Consider the following 20,369-nt stretch of genomic DNA (forward strand, 5'->3'; position numbering starts at 1 on the left):
AATCAAAAATGTCTCCAGACATTGTCAAAGATCCCCTGCGGAATAAAAATCACCCTCTATTAAGAGCTACTTTTCTAGTGGAAAATGTACCCAGTATAGTGGGAGCAGAGTATAATGGAAAATGGACCCTGTCTTTCTGGCAGGGTCAGGGTAGGTGTCCCAGGGGAAGTAGCATTTGAGCTGGGCTTTGCAGTATTAGAAAGATCTCGTAGTCACAGATAGAATAATTTTTAAGCTATAATCAGGGAGGTATCCATGGCTCTCTGTGATGCCTTCTTGACCAAAACTACATTTCCTACTATTCCTATTCATGCCCTCAAACCTCCTAGGGATCACCTGGAGAGGCCTGGCTCTTCCCTACCTCTATGGTTTTGTTTATTCCATGTGAGTAGACTCTATCACTATATGTACAAATTCTGCTTTTGCTAGTTGCATTTACTGAGCTGCACACCCATCTTTGAATAAGGATTGAATTCCCAAAGCAAATTCCTCTAGAGATGGGTCATTTTCTCTTAAGCATTAAGCCTACACTTTGGATAGATGAAGGAGTAGGTTCTGCTGTGAGCAGCATGAATATGTTGAATTCAGTGTTTTGGGGAATTTTAGGCATCACTTCAGATTATCATATGGTGGAGTGTGGCAGTTGTTGCACATTCATAAGAAGAGACCAGCTCACCTGGGATGTGACTCATCTGATGATGTACTGGTCTAGGGGTAGGGTAGGAGGGAATCTGGAATGAGTGTGGGAGGAAGAAATCGACAACATTCTTTCCCAGGTTGCTAAAATCCATAGTAACACTGGTGGGTAGTGCGAGTCTCACAGCAGGGGTAAAAGAATCACACAGAAACATCAGTGAGTTTGGCTATTTATTGATGCCACACAGAGGGAGGTTATGATTACAGTCTGGTTTTAAGTACTGAAATATCCACCAAGGTACCCCTTGAGGAGGCTGGGTAGAAGGGGAAATGGCAAAGCAGCACAGAGATGCAGGGAGGGCAATGGGCTGGGCCGTGTATGTCATACAATTATTTTGGAGGACAATGATGGGCAGGATTGTGCTTTACCCACCATGTTTTTTAGTAACATAACTTAGAATACTACTTGAATAAGCAGTACAGACAACAGGAGTAGCATCAAATATGTTAGCTAGGTTGTAACACCAGGCAGTTCATGTCATGTGGCCTCTCCTTCAAAAGTGAATCACTGTGGACCAAGCACCAGATACATCGTCCCAGAGATTCATCTTGAAGTCAGAAAGGAGAAGAGCTAAGACCTGCACTCTCTGGAGTAGCAGTGTGCAGCTTTCAGAGTTTGGAAGATTTTAGTCAACTAAATGGGATGTTATTATCTAAAACAATATAATTCCTCACATTGTGTTTCAGATACTGGATGAAGGTTATCAGAAACATTCACTGACTATCTGAAAGCATCACAGTGGGATGTCAGCGGAGACATGGCTGTCTCAGGAGATTGGACGGAGGTGTGCTCTTCTTTAAGAAAACCCATCACAAAACAAAGCATTCCTACAAAGGAGGTACTGAAACGATTTCCTGATTGAAGAAAGTAATCACTATTAAGTCTCCTGGAATATTGTTCTCTCGTGGTGTGTTTGATTACATTTTCATGTTTAAGAATTATATTAACCCACAACTTTCCAGAGAAGAGCTAAATATACTACTGTGAAAGACAATGTAAACCAAACTGGGTTTTAGAACGTTAATGTAGTTAAGTACCAGGCCCTGCGATGGCCCTCTCTATTTCATAGAGATATGTATCCAGTGTCTCCTGATACACTTCTCAGTTGCTTGATCCAGGTGAGAAGAAAGAAGGGCCTAGATAAAGTAAACCAACAACTCTGCTTCATATCAGCACCCAAGTATCAAAGATGTAAGATACCATGCAGGTTCCTGTCTTCAGAGTCTTCCTGTTGATCTGAGTCCCCTCTTGTACAACAAGCACTGGGACATGTCAAAATACTGACGGCTCATCACTGAGTGATCGCCAAGGCAACAGATGATACCAACAGGACAGAAAACAGCAAGCCCTGTCTTCATTCTGGAGTCAAGAATGATGGACATCACACAGCTGTCTTACAACATAGCTCCAGAACAGGAAGCAAATATCCATGGCAAATAATTAGGAGCCAATGTCCTGCCTTTGAGAAACTAGAAAAAGACCTAGAACGGAGCACCTGGCCAAACTCTCTCCACATGTCTACCATCTTCTCCACCACGTGGGTTGTAAATAACGTGGTCCATTTTGTACACGGAGAAATTTGGCCTAGTTTAGTTGGTTGAGGTCAGTAGGAATCTGAGTTTGTTCCTGAGTTTTGTAAGCCTGGTCATACCCAGGTCTCTGATGACAGGTATTTGACCCTATGCTAGTACAGTACCAGGTTAAATCAATCTAGCTTACTAAGTGAATCCCCCTGAAAGCCTACACTACACTTCAGGGACAGTCTTTGCAAACTGCCTCATTAGTAAATATCAGATTCTCCTCCACTCATGTCACTAACAATTTAAGTGTCTCCTCTCCTCGAAAACCATTTTTCACCAGAGATTGCTATCAGCCAGCAATGTTTATGTTTAAAGGCAGAGAATACAATAATGTAATTATCATCTAGAAATAAATTCTCTGGCTTTAGGTAAACATTTGTACTTTCCTCCTGTTTCTGGTCTATCTTGAATTTCATCCCAATCCCACTGTTTTATTTTTCACAGGAATTCATGAGAGTAATATACGTTAATGGCTTGGAAAAAAATAAAAAGCACATAATATTAAATCTTAAATTCAAGCTACCCAAGCAATAAAACTGGCATTGGTCAGCAACACCGTTACATGTTTAACAGAAGATGTATATGGAGAGTTTCACATACACTTACCCATTTGTATGCCTAGCTATGTTTACATTAATTCTGCCACCGTCTAGATATTAGCACCGTTTTTTAATAGCACCATTCTGCTGAACGGATAGGTAAAGGGAGACATGGGATATTGTGTTCCATGAGGAGTATTAAGTGTATCTGTGCATGAGTCAGAAAATATGCTGCCCATCACATGAAGGCCACATCCTTGCCTTTCTCCCTGCCAAGAATTGGTTCTGATATCTTCTTTCATTTGAAGCTTATGCCCCTCCACCCACCCACTTACCCTCTTTCTCTGGGTTCAGTTCATGTAAGTACCTTCCCTTAGAAATCACTTTGTCTAGAAATTTGCTCTGAATTTGAGACCAAGCCTACTTTGACTTCTGGTGAGAGGTAGGAACATCCAGAACAAGCATTCTAACTTTCATTTCAGTTTCTTTGGACTCCCTGATTCACCTGTTCTCCCCAAAGTAAAAGATCTTTAAGACTAACTACATATTGGGTACACTGAGGAGTAGATCCCCTTTACCTTACTTTTTAGAAATGTTTTTTCTCTAGATTAGAAGTTTGCACTATGTTCTTGTACTTAGTACAATTTACCTGGTTCTTTGAAATATTTTAATATGGAACCTCCATTTTCCAACCTGAGGAGAGGTGAGGACAGGTGGCAGCCCTAGAGCTGGTCACAGTGGTCTTTGCATGTACAACCCCTGCAGCAAGATGATGGTGGGACCTGAGCTCAGGCCTCCTGTAGGGACTGGAGGATGGGAGGAAGTCAGCCAGGAAGACTCATTTTCCCTTCTGCGAAGGAGTGTGTATTTGCCAGGAGAGTGGGAAGAATAAAGGCCCACAGTTCCTTTTCTGTAACAGTAAGAAATTGATTTCTGCTCATTTGCTTTTTACGAGTTTTCATAGAAATGCTCTTCAAACCAGAAGTGTTTTCTGTGTAAGTGACCTAAACCCCTTAGGCTGTGTTTCTTATGCCTGTTTCCTCTTAGTCTAGTGTCCCAAGGTTGGCAGGAGACTCTAAGCAGCCCAGATATGGAGCCCTACAAGGATGGAGGAAGAGACTGAGGGATGTAACCAGCACTTTCTCTTCCTGCCCTAGTTGAACATGGGGTGAAGAAAGCAGTCCTCTGCCTGGATGAATTAAAGGAATGTTTCTAAAGCGATGCTGTGACATTTTAAATAGCAGCTGCCCCAGGCAGGGAGGCAAGAAAAAAAAAGAAAGGTATTCATCAAGATAAATTAAGAAGATTATTTGTCCCCTGGGTAAGTGTTGCCTGATACTCTTGAGGTAGTCAGGGAAAAAGCTGGTCTCTTTGTTTTTATCTTTAAGGGAGAACAAAAATACAGTATTTCACAAATCTGTCTAACCTGGCACCTTTCCCAGGAGCCGATACCAGGTGCTGCCTGATTCTCCTAGCTATTTCACCTTCCTATCAGGGAGCAGCAAGTACGGCAGCCTAGGCCTCCTGTGAGGGACATTCGGTGGCTAGAGGAACACAATGGATTTTGTTTCATTATGACCCAAAGCTGAATCTGAAATATATGAAGCAAAACCTCAGCGAAGCAGCTCCCAGGGCTAAAGCATGTCACGGTCAGCAGGCTGCTGCAGTCTGGTGGAAGCTGGCTTCCTTTTGGGCTTAGAGCTCTTTTGGCTTTTGGAGCAACCGTTGCCTTCTTTGCCTTTGGGTGTGTGTGATGTGTGTCTGGGGACACGAGAAGCAGCACTCAGCCCTCACGGTGGGCACAGAACATTTCTTCATGGCTTTCAGTGTCTGGCAGAAACTGGCTGACAGTTTGTCCTTAGTGCAAAGTAAATCTGTGAAGGGAGAAAAAGAATAAGAAAAAAGTCCAAAGATTATCCTTTGTAGATATACAAGCACAACTTCTATTCAGGTAAGACTTTATATGTCTACCAAGAAAGGAGCCATAACAATTCATAATAGGTGGTATCTACTGAATGTTTATTATGTATCAGACACTGTGCAGAATGTTTATGCTAAACTGAATTATCAGTCACAATTCTTCACTCCCATGTAATTGTTTTATACAGAACATTCCCACCTTGCCATGGCTGCCTAGTGGGTGGAGAATACTTCCCAACTACTTGCCTTTGGGTTCAGCTTTGTGACTTGCTTTAGACAATGGGATGCTAGTAGACATGATCTCTGCAGTGACTTGGAATGTGCAGGAGGACAAGCCTTCCCTGATGAGCTTCTGCTGTCACCATAAGAAGAACCTGGCTGGTGCAGCCACCAAGGGTGATAAGAGACACATGGGGCAGACCTGGACTCAACCTACAGTTAGCAGCCAAGGTCAACCAAAGCCAAGCTCAATCATGTGAACCTTGGCTGACCTATAGATGCTCAGCAAAAAATACATGACTGTGCATTATATGAAAAAGACACACACACATGCATGTTTATAGCAGCACAATTCACAATTGCAAAGATATGGAACCAACCTAAGGGCCCGTCAACCAATGAGTGGATACAGGAAAATGTGGTATATATACCCCAGGGAATATTACTCAACCAGAAAAAAAAAAAGGAATGAAATAATGTCTTTTGCAGCAACTTGGGTGAAGCTGGAGGCCATTATTCTAAGTGAAGTAACTTCAGGAATGGAAAACCAAATATATGTTCTCATTTATAAGTGGGAGCTAAGCTATGAGGACTCAGAGGCATAAGAATGATATAATAGACAGGGGGCCCAGGGAGGAAACTTGGGGGTGGTAAGGAATAAAAGACTACATATTGGGTATGGTATACACTGCTTGGGAGATGGGTGCACTAAAATCTCAGAAATCGCCACTAAAGAATGTGAGTTTTGGTTATCCCCCACAACTACTTTGGTACCCCCAAAACTATTGAAATTTTAAAAAAGAAAAAAATACATGACTGTAGTTTTAAACCCGAGTGTCGGGGTGCTTTGCTATGCAGTATTGCTATGGAAATAGTTGAATGCAGTGTCTTCCATGCTTCACTACATTTCATCTTTACAGTGCTACTAGCAGACAAGTATTTTTTCCATTTCACAAATGACGAAAGTAAGGCCTCAAGTAGTGAAGAACTTGTATAAGGTTGTCCAGCTGATAAATGGCATAGCCAGATCTGAACACAGGCAGTCTTAACTCTAGAGCTCATGCTCTAATCAATCATACTATTCAGAGTGTCAAGCCAACAACCCGTCAGCAAAATAACCAATGCTTCCGGGCCGGGCATGGTGGCTCATGCCTGTAATCCCAGCACTTTGGGAGGCTGAGGTGGGCGGATCATGAGGTCAGGAATTCGAGACTAGCCTGGCCAACATGGTGAAACCCCGTCTCTACTAAAAATACAAAAAGTAGCTGGGCGTGGTGGCGGGCGCCTGTAATCCCAGCTACTCAGGAGGCTGAGGCAGGAGAATCGCTTGAAACCAGAAGGTGGAGGTTGCAGTGAGCCGAGATCGTGCCATTGCACTCCAGCCTGGGCAACAAGAGTGAAACTTCGTCTCAAAAAAAGAAGAAAAAAAAATAATAACCAATGCTTCCAGAGTGAGTGAAGGATACAGACATAAACTGTGATCCCCGCCCTGCAGAACTTTACCACGGAGGTGAAGGCAGAAGACATGTACAAATAATTCCCAGAGTAAGTATACAATTAGTCACCTGAGTTCTAACCCTTGTTCTCCTCTAACTAGCTCTGGGAAAGTGTGTCCTTTAATTTTCTTGGCCTTGCTTTTCCCATACATGAGTCAGGGAACGAGAGTGGGTTGCTCAGGGACCACCCCCACACATTTGTATGGGTGGTTCTCAGATGGCACTGGCCCACACGTTCCAGGTCTGTAAAGAATTCAATGAGATTTTTTTTTTTTTTCTAGAAAGTGAAGTTGTTTTAAGCTTGCCTTAGGTACTTCTTGGAGCTCTCATCTTTCTTTCTCCTTTACAGAGAAAATATTTTCATAGTTCTGAAGAAAAGCACTTTCATAAACAGGCCGCTGTCCTTTGTAAAGGGAACAGTCAGGAAAAGTAGAAATGGAAATAATAGCCTCTCCACCCCAAATTTGCGACAGTATCTTTGCATCTCTATGCTTTTTTCACCTTTAGATCATAAAGGCAAAAAATTCTTTTTATCTCCTCAGAACTCCTTGTTCTCTTAACTGTGCCTTATTTTTGTGAAGAAATGAATGTCTTCTGTTAGCTTCCAGAGTCCCGTTTGGTGCTGAAGTTTTAAGTGCCCTTAGGAATTGGTAACATATAATGCTCCTAGATTCCAAAATCTGAGTCTTCATCTTTCCTTCTTCAGGCCTCTTCTTTAGGCCTCTTATAAAAACCCTGTCTCTCTTAAAACCCCACAGGAAATTGCCTGACACCCTTGGGAGTTTCAGAGAGAGTACACGTTTTTGTATTTTGAGACGGTTCCCTCTGTCTCCCAGGCTGGAGTGCAGTGGCACAATCTCGGCTCACTGCAACCTCTGCCTCCCGGGTTCAAGCAATTCTCCTGCCTCAGCCTCCTGAGTAGTTGGGACTACAGGCATGTGCCACCACGCCCAGCTAATTTTTTTTTTTTTTGTATATTTAGTAGAGACTGGGTTTCACCATGTTGGTCAGGCTGGTCTTGAACTCATGACCTCGAATGATCTGCCTGCCTCGGCCTCCCAAAGTGCTAGGATTACAGGTGTGAGCCACTGTGCCTGGTCTTGTTTTTCTTTTTGTTTCAGATTTTCTCCTCAAAATTCAACTTCAGAGAGTACATGTTTTGACCAAGCATGTCTCTTGTGGAATATCCCTTCGAGCTCTTCATCTCCCTCATCCCAGCAGAGCAGTGGGTGTTGTTCACGGGACCTGGGCCATGCACTGTGGGCACTGCTGATCGGAACAAGGCAAGGCTTCCTTCCCGGGCTCTGGGAAGCCCCCTGGCAGGGTAGTCCAAGCATCACAAAGCCGCCCCAGTTTCTTAGCCAGCCTCTCCTGAAGTCTCTGGATGGAAGCTGGAGAGGGCACAGGTGGGGCGGCTCTTTGCCCCACAATCTTGTCGCTGTGTCTGTGAGTGCTCTAGGGTTGCTGGCCAGGAGGAGAAAGACAGAGGAAGGGTGGAGGCTCAGCTGACAGCCACTGTTCCACAAAGCTGCTTCTGGCAGCGCTGACCCACATGAGTCCCCTCTGTCTCCATCTCCAAACAGGCATTATTGTATTACACACTCGGGCACGGCACCATACTCTCTCTTGACCTGCTCTGTAAATTGAGCATGAGCCTCTTCTGCTAAGGGCCAAAGGTATCTGCCATTATAAAAAGGACCTCTAGGAGGCCCCCCAAAGGTTGTGGGTTGAACTGTATCCTTTGAAATGTACCCCAGAGTGGAAGTCCTCACCCTTTGTATCTGTGAATGTGATCTGATTTGGAAATAAGATCTTGGCAGATAGAATAATGATGTCAGTTAAGATGAGGTCACTCTGAACTAGGGTGGGCCCTTCATCCAACCTGAGTGGTGTCCTTATAAAAAGAGGAGAAGAGACACAGAGAGAGACACACATACAGAGGAGGAAAAGCCGTGCTGAGACACAGACACAGAGAGGAAAGACAGCCATGTGGTAATGGAGGCAGAGACTGGAATTCAGTTTCTGTAAGCCAAGGAATGCCAGTGATGGCCGGCAACCGCCAGCAGCTGGGAGAATGACTGTAGCCCTACTAATACCTTGATTTTGGACTTCTAGCCTCCAGAACTGTGAGAATAGTTTTCTGTTGTCTTTAGTCACCTAGTTTATTATAATTTGTTATGGCAGCATGAATATGTGTGCTTGTAGCCCAGGAAGCTAATACACCCCTTCCTCCATGAAAGCAGAAAAGACACAGATACAAATTATTAAGCATTTACCACACACTAGGCAATGTTTGATATATACTATACTATTTGATTGTTGCAGAAATCAATAGATGTGGGTGCATCTATTCTTTTAATAACTGAGGGTTCCAGAGAAGCTTAGCAATTGACCCAACATCACACAGCTGGTACACAGATGGTGCCACTGGAAATTGAATGTTGTCTCAATAGCTCCCAAGCTTTGTCTCTGAGAGAATGAATCTCTTGTACTGGTGATGGGGCAGGAGAAGATCACATGAATAGGTCTTCTCTGCCCAGAACATCTTCTTTTTCTCAACACAGGAGGCCCACTTGTCAGGTTAGGTCAACACCTAAATGACTGAAAGAGACTCAACCAAGCCTGGAATCCTCACATGTTCTTGGAAACCATGAGATCAAGAGCCTTGCTTTTCAATAGTCCTTGGAGCCTGGATACAGGCAAGGTCCTGGGGCCCCACTTTTTGAGAGTGGGGGACCGGAAGGAAGAGTGGAGGATGAGAGTGGCCTATATTGGCAGTCTGTGTTCCAGAACTATATTTAGCAACTCATTTAGATGATGACCGTGAGCCCAACATGATGACAGGGCTCAATTACATCAGTTCTCCCTATTGCTGTGAAACAATGAAGGCTTGTTGTGTTCATTAGTCAATTGGATTCCACTTCCAAAGTACATACAATGCTTATAATTATGGGCAACTTGGAGGGGAGATCCCAATTTGCCTCTGCTGGTTCAACAGAAACCACATTTGGAAATTTAAAGGGACAGTTATATGCCTGTATCTTTGTTGTCAGCTGTGTTATCAGGCGATAATATTTTGTTCACCAAAGAAGCTTGAAAAACAATTTCAATGTTGTTGACAAATACAGCTTCCATGACTTTGGGCTTCTTGAGGCCAAGAACTGTATTTTACTCATGTCTTTCTCCTCAGCTCTTAGCACTTCTCTGAGACATCTTGTGATCAATAATATTTTGTTGAATAAGTGAATGAATGAGATCCTATTCATCTGGCAGAATATTCTTTACTAGAAAATTTACCGACTTAAATGTTCATCTGTATCAACATTGGATCTAAGTACTGTTTCTATCTTTTTTTTTTTTTTTTTGGCCTTTTCTACCCTTCCTCAAGTTAAAAACAATAGCAGCAGCAACAACAAAACAACCCCAGGAATGGTAGGCTTAAGGGTTTTGCTTTTGTTTTTTAATCAATATGAATGTAATGCTGAGAATAAAGCTGATACTTGGTAAATGAATTTTGTTGATTTTTTTTCCATGTAGATATGTGGAAAGGGTTTTGTAGGCACTAATGTGGAAATAATAGTTCCAATTTAGATTTTAAGTCATTAAAACTTCAGATGGTTTCTAAAAGAAGTAAAATGACCTGGAGGAAACTAAACCTTATATGAATTCATACCTGATATTATAAAATATACTTAGGAGTATGTTATGTTTATTGTGAAAGCTGATTGACAAGAGTCTGGGCATTGAATGAATATTTTCAAAGAATTTTAGAGAATTATAGTGGTCAGGGTGGGTGGCTGGTTTCTTAAATCAAGGAATTTCTTACAACTCTTCTTTCATTTTCCTTCTATGTGAGTAGGCATGGCTCTGCCTTCAAAAGAAGCTAGTAATTAACTTTTGTGGCCCTGATAATTGTCAGTGAGTGGAATTCATTGTTAATCACATCAATTGCCAGCCAACTATTCGTCACCATTTATTCTGTGTGAGATTTCAAGATGAAAACTACCATCTATGCATTTAACCCTGTTTTGATTATTGAAGATTTTATTGTCCAGCAATAGGACAGTTGAAGACAACCTACATATAATTCAAAATAACAAGCCCTAACACTAAGCATGATCAACCAAGAGTAAGTTGCTGCTTCAGTTATATAAAAAATAACACAACATAGAAGGGATTCTATAGCCTCAACTATTTAAAGTATGGTACCATAGAAGGTGATGAAATGAAATGAAAGGAAAAGAGTCTCAAATTGGTCCCTTGGTCTAGAACGAGGTGCTTCTCAATCTTTGAGGTGCATATGAATCACCAGGGATCTTGTTAAACGAAGATTCTAATTCAGTAGGTCTAGAGTGAGGCCTGAGAGCCTCAAACTCCCAGGAGATGCCAATTCAGCTTGTCCAGGGACCATGTTTTGAGAAGCAAGAGTCTGGAAGACATGAATAACACCTCTGAAAATGAGCTCTAGGTGGTTTCTTCTGGAATTTCAAGTAAGGCCAATGAAAGCCACCCTTAAGTGCAAGTCAGTAAGAGCTTCCTGTGATAATCATACCTAAAGCATTTCCTCACTCAGTGCATTTTTATCAGTATTTCCAGACCAGATCTCTCTCCTGGCCTCCATACCTGTAGAGCAAACCAATCACAGGACACCCTTAACTAAATAATTCACAGACTCCTTAACAAACATGTCCCAAACAGAACTCACTACCTTCCCTCTTTCCCAAAGCTCCTGTTGGGCTTCCTCTCTCAGTGCATGGTAGCTTCATCTACTCAGCTGCCCAAGTCAAAATTATGGGCATTAGCCTTTCTCTCCTTTCTCCCAGCACAAAGGGCTATCAAATTTTTCTTTTAATGAGCTCCTGAATATACTCACTTCTCTGTTTTTAATTTTATTTAGAAATTTTACATGTCAATGAAGCCCAAACAATCAGTGGAATGGACATTATAGGTCATAGCTGAACCTACCCAACCTATAGGAGCTCCTTTGTCTCTCACGCAGAGAGCCTCCTGTAAATTCACTTCTCCTGGGGTAGCCCTTGGCCAATGGCTGAAGAGTGTGGGAGTGTGAATGTACCACTTACTGGCTCAGGAGTGGACAACTTGGGGGTATAACTTGTGCTCTAGAGCTGCCTGGAGGACCAGGCTGAAGCTAGGACTCAGGTTCCTGAGAAGGCACCCTGGCTGTGTCTCCTCCCTTTTCCATCCAGCTTTCTCCACTCCCTTAATGATCTTCCCTGGAAATACTTACTTAATGAATCCCTTGCACACACACTTTCACCCCAGAGCCTGCTTCTGGGGGACCTGGCCTAATGCAGTGGTACCAGATTTATAGAGATGACCATTTCACACTTGACTGGGTTCCTAAGAAAGGCTGGGATATTTCTCAAGACATCTTTGAAAGCATAGAAGTAATTCTCATCCACGTTGGATGACATCAGTGTGAACAGGCTTACAGAGAGAAAATGGTATTTTATGATACTCAATAAATAATAATAATAATAAAAGAAAAATGGATGAGATACTCTCTCAAGAAGTTAGGATTCAAACCTCACCAGATCAGATAGTTTGTTCCCAGGGTTACTGGTTGACCTCTTTAACATTAAGATTTTCTGTTCAGTAAAAGAAATGTAAAGCTATCTACAAGTTGTATCATGCAGGATGACATTTGTGCAAAGATCTCTTTCTCCCCGAGCAAACCCATTCACCCACCGGCACTTTTCTTGCAGGCCTGCTGGTTGCATTTTTTGAATTCTGGAGGTCTGGGTTTGTGATCACATAGACATTGGCCTTGGTCTTCAGTTTTATTGCCCTCTGAGGGCACACACTGGACAGTCCTCTTCTGAAAGCCACCTCCACAGGAAGTGGAACACTGAAAGAGAAGGTGAACAGAGAGTCAGAAGTCCTCCCCACGACTCCCAAGGAAACACCAGTAGAACACCTCCAATCCCACTGTGGTCAAGAATGGAAACATCTCAATAACCAGAAACCTTTTTGAAGGAGTCATAGAATAAAGGCACTAATAATTTGGAGATGTGAGTTTAGAGAGACTCTATACTATAGGTTGTGTGGGTTGAATCTGACTGAAATTACTATTAGGTTCTCTGCAGAACGTGCTCCTTTTTCACACGTTTGAGAATGGCCTGATGCCTCTCGCCACATGGCTACAGCACTGGGCTCCAGGAACCTATGTTGGTGCCGTTGGACCCAGCCACCTGGCCACACATGACTGGTCTAGGCAAGGTCCCTGCATCAAGCTGGGCCAATCAGTCACTTCCTTGGGAATTTGAATTGAGACCCAGCAAGAGATTCCATCTAAGGCTGAAATTTGAAAACTTGGGTGTTGTTGGTGGCCACATTTCCTGCCAAGTAGAATGAGTGAAAACCAGATGCAGAAAAGGTGAATGGAATGAAGCATGTGCTTAGAGAGGAACGGGAATGAGGGAGGCATTGCCCATGGGGTTCACACCCTTGGTTCTAGCTAAAACTCCCAACCCAAACATTCATCTTTGCATCATGAGTATATGGAGTGAAACATATGGAGGGAGGTTGAATTGCAAGCAAAGCAGAATACAATTTCATATCTGGGTCGTGGTACTTTGGCCTGAACTAATTTTGATTTGGGGCTGGGGATTGGATGTGAGGAGGGGTGGAGCTACCAGAAGAGATGAACGTTGGGTAAAAAGAGAAGTGGGAGGGAAAGACCCCAGTGGCATGGAGAGAATGTGGAATGGGGGTAGGGACAGGGCTGAGCATGGAAGCCGGGGAAGAAGCAGAGCAACAGCGGACCCAGCTCTGTGCCTAGCTGGACCAGGTCCTCTCAAGCCATTCTAACGATAAGGTTCCACTGCAATGTCATGATCGCCCACCTGGCTGCAGGAGGGAGATTCGCTGGCCTGGGAAAGCAGTTTACATGAGATTCTTCAGGATGTAAGAAAATGTGCCTGAATTTACCACATATGCTCTTTTCTTAAATTATTTTTTGAGGTAAAATATATAAAACATAAAATATACCATTTAAACCATTTTTTTCTGAGACAAGGTCTGGCTCTATCACCCAGGCTGGAAGGCAGCGGCACAATCTCGGCTCACTGCAACCTCCCTCTCTGGGTTCAAGTGATTCTCCTACCTCAGACTCCCAAGTAGCTGGGACTACAGGCATGTGCCACCACACCTGGTGACTTTTTCCTCTGGCACACTCGCTAAGTCAACTGGAAGTTTAGCCATTTGTTTCCAGATTCCAATTTTATTTTTTATATTTGGCAAGGGGGAGCTAAAGATAGATCAGTGTAATTTTACAGGTTCCAAAATTGTATGAACCCATCTCTCTGCTCTTATCTCCTGCCCCCATCTTTGTCTTTGTGGGTTCGTGTCATTTTTAGTGTTTTATCCCTTCTGCCTATTTAGTGGAGTTTTGAGAACAAAGGCAAATGTATATGTTCAATCCATAGCTTGTGTAGTTTCACTTAATAATAGATCATAGAGGTTATGAGTGATTCCAAAGGCTGGCCTGGTAGGTGTTAATCACTCTCTCATTATCCCTCCATTCTTTGCTATGCACAATTGGTTAATTCCTGACACACAGCTCTTCTAAGGAACTTCAACCCAAGTCCACCCCCGATAGACTCACCTGGAACTCCTTCAGGGAGTTAAAGGGGAGACTTAAAAATGTTCTTTTACAATTTTGAATCTTCTATGAGATTGTTTCCCTGAATGGGCCCAATTCTTACAGCATTTTTATGACTTCACATTGTATCACATTTTCTCTTTTCGAGGTCATGTTTGCTTTGATTAGAGGTACTTATTTTGTTATACAGAGCTCTGAGATATTTATAAAGAGCCTAGTCCTGAAATATATCCAGGCAGCTGGGGCAAGGCCTGCCAGGAGTAAGCATGGCCTTTGCTCAGGCCTATGTGGCTGGAGAAGGCCACTGCTGCCTTGATCCAATCTGCCATAACGTTAATAATGAATTTTGTGAAGCTCATGGCTAGACTAGGCACACAAATCTTGCTCAGAGGAGTGAGTATTAGTTTGGTAACTATTTATTGGGTGCCAACAGATAAACATTCTAGCAAAGGGGCAACTGTTAAGTAAATATGATCAATCAACTTGATGGAATATTACTGTAAAGAAGAGGTTAACATTAGTCCTGGTTCAGAGTACTTGGAGAGAAAAAATGACCTTGAAGTATGGTTTCCTTGGAAACTAGAGAGTTAAGGTAAATGCAAAAGATGATGACTGTCTTGTTCACTAGGAAATTCCTGACTGTAGGACTGCTCCCTACTGGAGGCCTGTGAGTTGGCATGTGGCCTTGGGCATGTGAGACCAAAACAGTTTAAAATATTGGCAAGAAACTGAGGCTGAGGCTTGTGTCAAAGTGACCTGTGTGCATCTTGGCTCTGATTTCTTGCTACCCATACATACCACACTTGACAGACAAGGAAGCAAATGAAGTTGTACTCTTGGATAGTTGCTGGAATTGTATCCTTTGGTAGCAACCTCCTGCAGAGATGAGGCTGTTGTGCCTAATATAATTCCTGCTTGTATCCTTCTGCACAGCTAAGTGAATTCGGTGTTGAGTCCAGCTTATTGTGCCTCACATGTCTGACTGCCAGTAGACTGCCAATTTGACACAGCATTAGAGTGGATCAATGGCTGTGCCGGTGCAACTATGCAGCTATGAACAATGAGAATTACAAACAGTATAGCAACCTACAAATAGCTGGGGGCATTATGTTGGGCAAAATACTGCATTCCCATGTGTGTTATAATTATAACCATCAAAACACACATGCACGGGAACAAGTTACTTTATACAAATATTAGTAGTTGTGTTGTTAGTGTATCAGACCATCTTGGCTCTCCTGTCTCCCAGCTCGTGGCCCTAGGATCTGTCCCAGCTGAGGTGGCAACCAACTTTCTGAAAGCACAACCCAGTGGCCTTCACCTCATGCCATGTGTATTAGCCTGGTTTCACACTGCTATAAAGACATACCTGAGACTGGGTAATTTATTAAGAAAAGAGGTTTAATTGACTCAGAGTTCCACAGGGCTGGGGAGGCCTCAGGAAACTTACAATCATGGTGGAAGGGAAGAGGCACGTCTTACATGGCAGCAGGTGAGGGAGAGTGGTGAGTGAAATGGGAAGAGCACCTTATAAAACCATCAGATCTTGTGAGAAATCACTGACTATCACAAGAACAGCATGGGGGAAACTGCCCCCCATGATCCACTCACCTGCCACTGGGTCTCTCCCTTGACACGTGAGAATTACAATCCGAGATGAGATTTGGGTGGGACACAGAGCCAAACCATATCACCATGTCTCATGCCTCCTTGCTTCTGATTGGGTTTTCTTGTTGCCAATGAGACATGAGACACAGTGGGACTTGCTCAGTGCCCATATCTGGACAATTCAGAAGTATGGAGATATTAGTCCTCTAAAGGGAGACTCCACCAACGGGAGATAGGAGTCAGTGGATAACTCTTTCCTACTCTTCCCTCCCTTCCTGGATAAACTGCCACAACATGCAGTAGTTCACACAGTTTTTAGAAGCCTTCCTGTGAGAGCCAGCAGTCAGTTGCTCCTGACACCAAGCGATGGTCAGTTAGGTAAGATAATCAGTCTAGTAACACACCACTTCATTTTTGACTCTCCTTCTTCTCTGCCTCCTTTCTCTTTTCTATCACCCCTGCTTCCCTGGCACTGAATTTCCTAATAAAGTGTTAAATTTTTTCTCGAGACTCCATTTGATAGAAAACCCAGGATAAGACAAATCAGAATGATGGAAGAATCTGTCCATGGGAGAATTTTCTTTATTTTCTTTTTCTGAGATGGAGTCTTGCTCTGTCACCCAGGCTGGAGTGCAGTGGTACAATCTCGGCTCACTGCAACCTCCACCTCTTGGGTTCAAGTGATCCTCCTGCCTCAGCCTCCCGAGTAGCTGGGATTACAGGCATGTACCACCATGCCTGACTAATTTTTTTATTTTTAGTAGAGATGAGATTTCACCCTGTTGGCCAGGCTGGTCTTGAACTCCTGACCTCAGGTGATCCACCTGCTTCAGCCTCCCAAAGTGCTAGGACTACAGGTGTGAGCCACCACACCTGGCCACAATTTTCTTTATTTTCAATATTGCTGATAGAGTGTTATTTATGCAATAAGCAAACGTAGGGAGAATAATACCTCTTTCCTTCATTTACAGTTTAATTATTTTGTTCCATCAAACAGGCTGGCCATCTGGCAAACTGATCTGTGGGCTGACAAGAGGCCTGAAACTCAATAAGTCTGACTATGCCTAAAGCTTTAGGACAGATGCCAACTCCTCTTTGCTCTAGGAAAAGCCAGAGAATCCAAGGTGCTGGGTGTAAAACAGATGTTTCTTAGGCTGTGTGCCTCTGGAATAACTTTGATATTTGATCTTTTCTCTTTTGAAAGTATTTAATATTTTCCCTTCTCAACTCAAGACCCACAGCAGCCATGGGTCAACTTTTAGCAGACTTAGAGGTATTCAGTGGCAGAAGAATACGAAAACCAAAGTATCCAGAAACATACTGTAAATCAATGAATGCACTGAATATTTACAATGAGTATAGATTATTTTTGTAATAAAAAAATGCATGTTATTTTATTTTTATTTTTTTGCTTCAGTATAGTGGCAAGAAACCATTTTTTTAAAAAGCTAAAGTAGATTGAGGTTCCAAGATGGCTGAATAGGAATAGCTCTGGTCTGCAGCTCCCAGCGAGATCGACACAAGATGAATAATTTCTGCATTTCCAACTGAGGTACCTGGTTCATCTCACTGGGACTGGTTGGACAGTGGGTGCAGCTGTCCCTGCACCATGGAGGGCGAGCCGAAGCAGGGTGGGGCGTCGCTTCACCTGGGAAGTGCAAGGGGTTGGGGGATTGCCCTTTCCTAGCCAAGGGAAGCCGTGACAGACTGTACCTGGAAAAATGGGATACTCCCACTCAAATACTGCACTTTTCCCAAGGAGATTCTCTCCTGTGCCTGGTTCGGCAGGTCCCATACCCACGGAGCCTTGCTCATTGCTAGCGCAGCAGTCTGAGATCAAATGGTGAGGTGACAACCTAGCTGGGGGAGGGGTGTCCACCATTGCTGAGGCTTGAGTAGGTAAACAAAGTGGCCAGGAAGCTCGAACTGGGTGGAGCCCACCACAGCTCAGCAAGGCCTACTGCCTCTGTAGACTCCACCTCTGTGGGCAGGGCATAGCTGAACAAAAGGCAGCAGACAACTTTGGCAGACTTAAACGTCCCTGTCTGACAGCTCTGAAGAGAGCAGTGGTTCTCCCAGCATGGTGTTTGAGCTCTGAGAATGGACAGACTGCCTCCTCAAGTGGGTCCCTGACCCTTGTGTAGCCTAACTGGAAGACACCTCCCAGCAGGGGCCAACAGACACATCATATAGGCAGCTGACCCTCTGGGACGAAGCTTCCAGGGGAAGGATCAGGCAGCAATATTTGCTCTTCTGCAATATTTGCTGCTCTGCAGCCTCTGCTGGTGATACCCAGGCAAACAGGGTCTGGAGTGGACCTCCAGCAAACTCCAACAGCCCTGCAGCTGAGGGATCTGACTGTTAGAAGGAAAACTAACAAACAGAAAGGAATAGCATCAACATCAACAAAAAGGACATCTACACCAAAAACCCCATCTGTAGGTCACCAACATCAGAGACCAAAATAGGTAAAACCGCAAAGATGGGGAGAAACCAGAGAAGAAAAGGTGAAAATTCTAAAAACTGGAGTTCCTCTTCTCCTTCAAAGGATCGTAGCTCCTCACCAGCAATGGAACAAAGCTGGATGGAGAATGACTTTGACGAGCTGACAGAAGTAGGCTTCGGAAGGTCAGTAATAACAACTTCTCTGAGCTAAAGGAGCATGTTCTAACCCATCACAAGGAAGCTAAAAATCTTGGACAAAAGGTTAGATGAATGGCTAACTAGAATAAACAGTGTAGAGAAGACCTTAAATGACCTGATGGAGCTGAAAACCATGGCATCAGAACTTCGTGACGCATGCACAAGCTTCAATAGCAGATTCAATCAAGTGGAAGAAAAAGTGTCAGTGACTGAAGATTAAATTAATGAAATAAAGTGAGAAGACAAGTTTAGAGATAAAGAGTAAAAAGAAACAAATGAAGCCTCCAAGAAATATGGGACTATGTGAAAAGACCAAATCTACATTTGATTAGTGTACCTGAAAGTGAGGAGAAAAATGGAACCAAGTTGGAAAACACTCTTCAAGATATTATCCAGGAAAACTTCCCCAACCTAGCAAGGCAGGCCAACATTCAAATTCAGGAAACACAGAGAGCACAACAAAGATACTCCTCGAGAAGAGCAACCCTAAGACACATAATTGTTGGATTCACCAAGGCTGAAATGAAGGAAAAAATGTTAAGGGGAGCCAGAGAGAAAGGTCAGGTTACCCACAAAGGGAAGCCCATCAGACTAACAGTGGATCTCTCTGCAGAAACCCTACAAGAGAGAAGAGAGTGGGGGCCAATATTCAACATTCTTGAAGAAAAGAATTTTCAATCCAGAATTTCATATACAACCAAACTAAGCTTCATAAGTGAAGGAGAAATAAAATCATTTACAGACAAGCAAATGCTGAGAGATTTTGTCACCACCAGGCCCGCCCTAAAAGAGCTCCTGAAGGAAGCACTAAACATGGAAAGGAACAACCGGTACCAGTCACTGCAAAAACATGCCAAATTGTAAAGACCATCAATGCCAGGAAGAAACTGCATCAATTAACGGGCAAAATAACCAGCTAGCATCATAATGACAGGATCAAATTCACACATAACAATATTAACCTTAAATGTAAATGGACTAAATGCCCCAATTAAAAGACACAGACTGGCAAATTGGATAAAGAGTCAAGACCCATCGGTGTGTATATTCAGGAGACCCATCTCACATGCAGAGAAATGCATAGGCTCAAAAAAAAGGGATGGAGGAAGATCTACCAAGCAAATAGAAAGCAAAAAAAAAAGCAGGGGTTGCAATCCTAGTCTCTGATAAAACAGACTTTAAACCAACAAAGATCAAAAGAGACAAAGAAAGCCATTACATAATGGTAAAGGGACCAATTCAACAAGAAGAGCTAACTATCCTAAATATACATGCACCCAATACAGGAACACCCAGATTCATAAAGCAAGTCCTTAGAGACCTACAAAGAGACTTAGACTCCCACACAATAATAATGGGAGACTTTAACACCCCACTGTCAATATTAGACAGATCAAGGAGACAGAAGGTTAATAAGGATATCCAGGACTTGAATTCAGCTCTGCACCAAGCAGACCTATTGGACATCTACAGAACTCTTCACCCCAAATCAACAGAAGATACATTCTTCTCAGCACCACATCACACTTACTCTAAAATAGAGCACATAATTGGAAGTAAAGCTCTCCTCAGCAAATGTAAAAGAACGGAAATCACAACAAACTGTCTCTCAGACAACAGTGCAATCAAATTAGAATTTAGGATTAAGAAACTCACTCAAAACCACACAACCATATGGAAACTGAACAACCTGCTCCTGAATGACTACTGGGTACATAATGAAATGAAGGCAGAAATAAAGGCGTTCTTTGAAACCAATGAGAAGAAAGACACAATGTACCAGAATCTCTGGAACACATTTAAAGCAGCATGTAGAGGGAAATTTATAGCACTAAATGCCCACAAGAGAAAGCAGGAAAGATCTAAAATCAACACCCTAACATCACAATTAAAAGAACTAGAGAAGCGAGAGGAAACAAATTCAAAAGCTAGCAGAAGACAAGAAATAACTAAGATTAGAGCAGAACTGAAGGAGATAGAGATACAACAAACCCTTCAAAAACTGAATGAATCCAGGAGCTGGTTTTTTGAAAACATCAACAA

General features: G+C 43.0%; 1 protein-coding gene across 3 annotated transcripts in view; it reads right to left on the reverse strand.

Moving 5' to 3' along the window:
- Nucleotides 1-854: 854 nt before the first annotated feature.
- Nucleotides 855-20,369, reverse strand: part of ADAMTS12 (ADAM metallopeptidase with thrombospondin type 1 motif 12) — a 374,077-nt gene continuing 354,562 nt past the window's right edge. For all 3 annotated transcript variants that reach the window (XM_019013727.4, XM_055367552.2, XM_063700811.1), the window contains 2 exons: nucleotides 12,161-12,320; nucleotides 855-4,690 (listed from right to left, as the gene is read on the reverse strand). In XM_019013727.4, the coding sequence (XP_018869272.4) occupies nucleotides 4,512-4,690; nucleotides 12,161-12,320 (339 nt within the window). In that variant the 3' untranslated portion in view covers nucleotides 855-4,511. The remainder of the gene's footprint in view (nucleotides 4,691-12,160; nucleotides 12,321-20,369) is intronic.

Source organism: Gorilla gorilla, chromosome 19 (assembly GCF_029281585.2).
Source record: "Gorilla gorilla gorilla isolate KB3781 chromosome 19, NHGRI_mGorGor1-v2.1_pri, whole genome shotgun sequence".
NCBI classification, from domain to species: domain Eukaryota; kingdom Metazoa; phylum Chordata; class Mammalia; order Primates; family Hominidae; genus Gorilla; species Gorilla gorilla.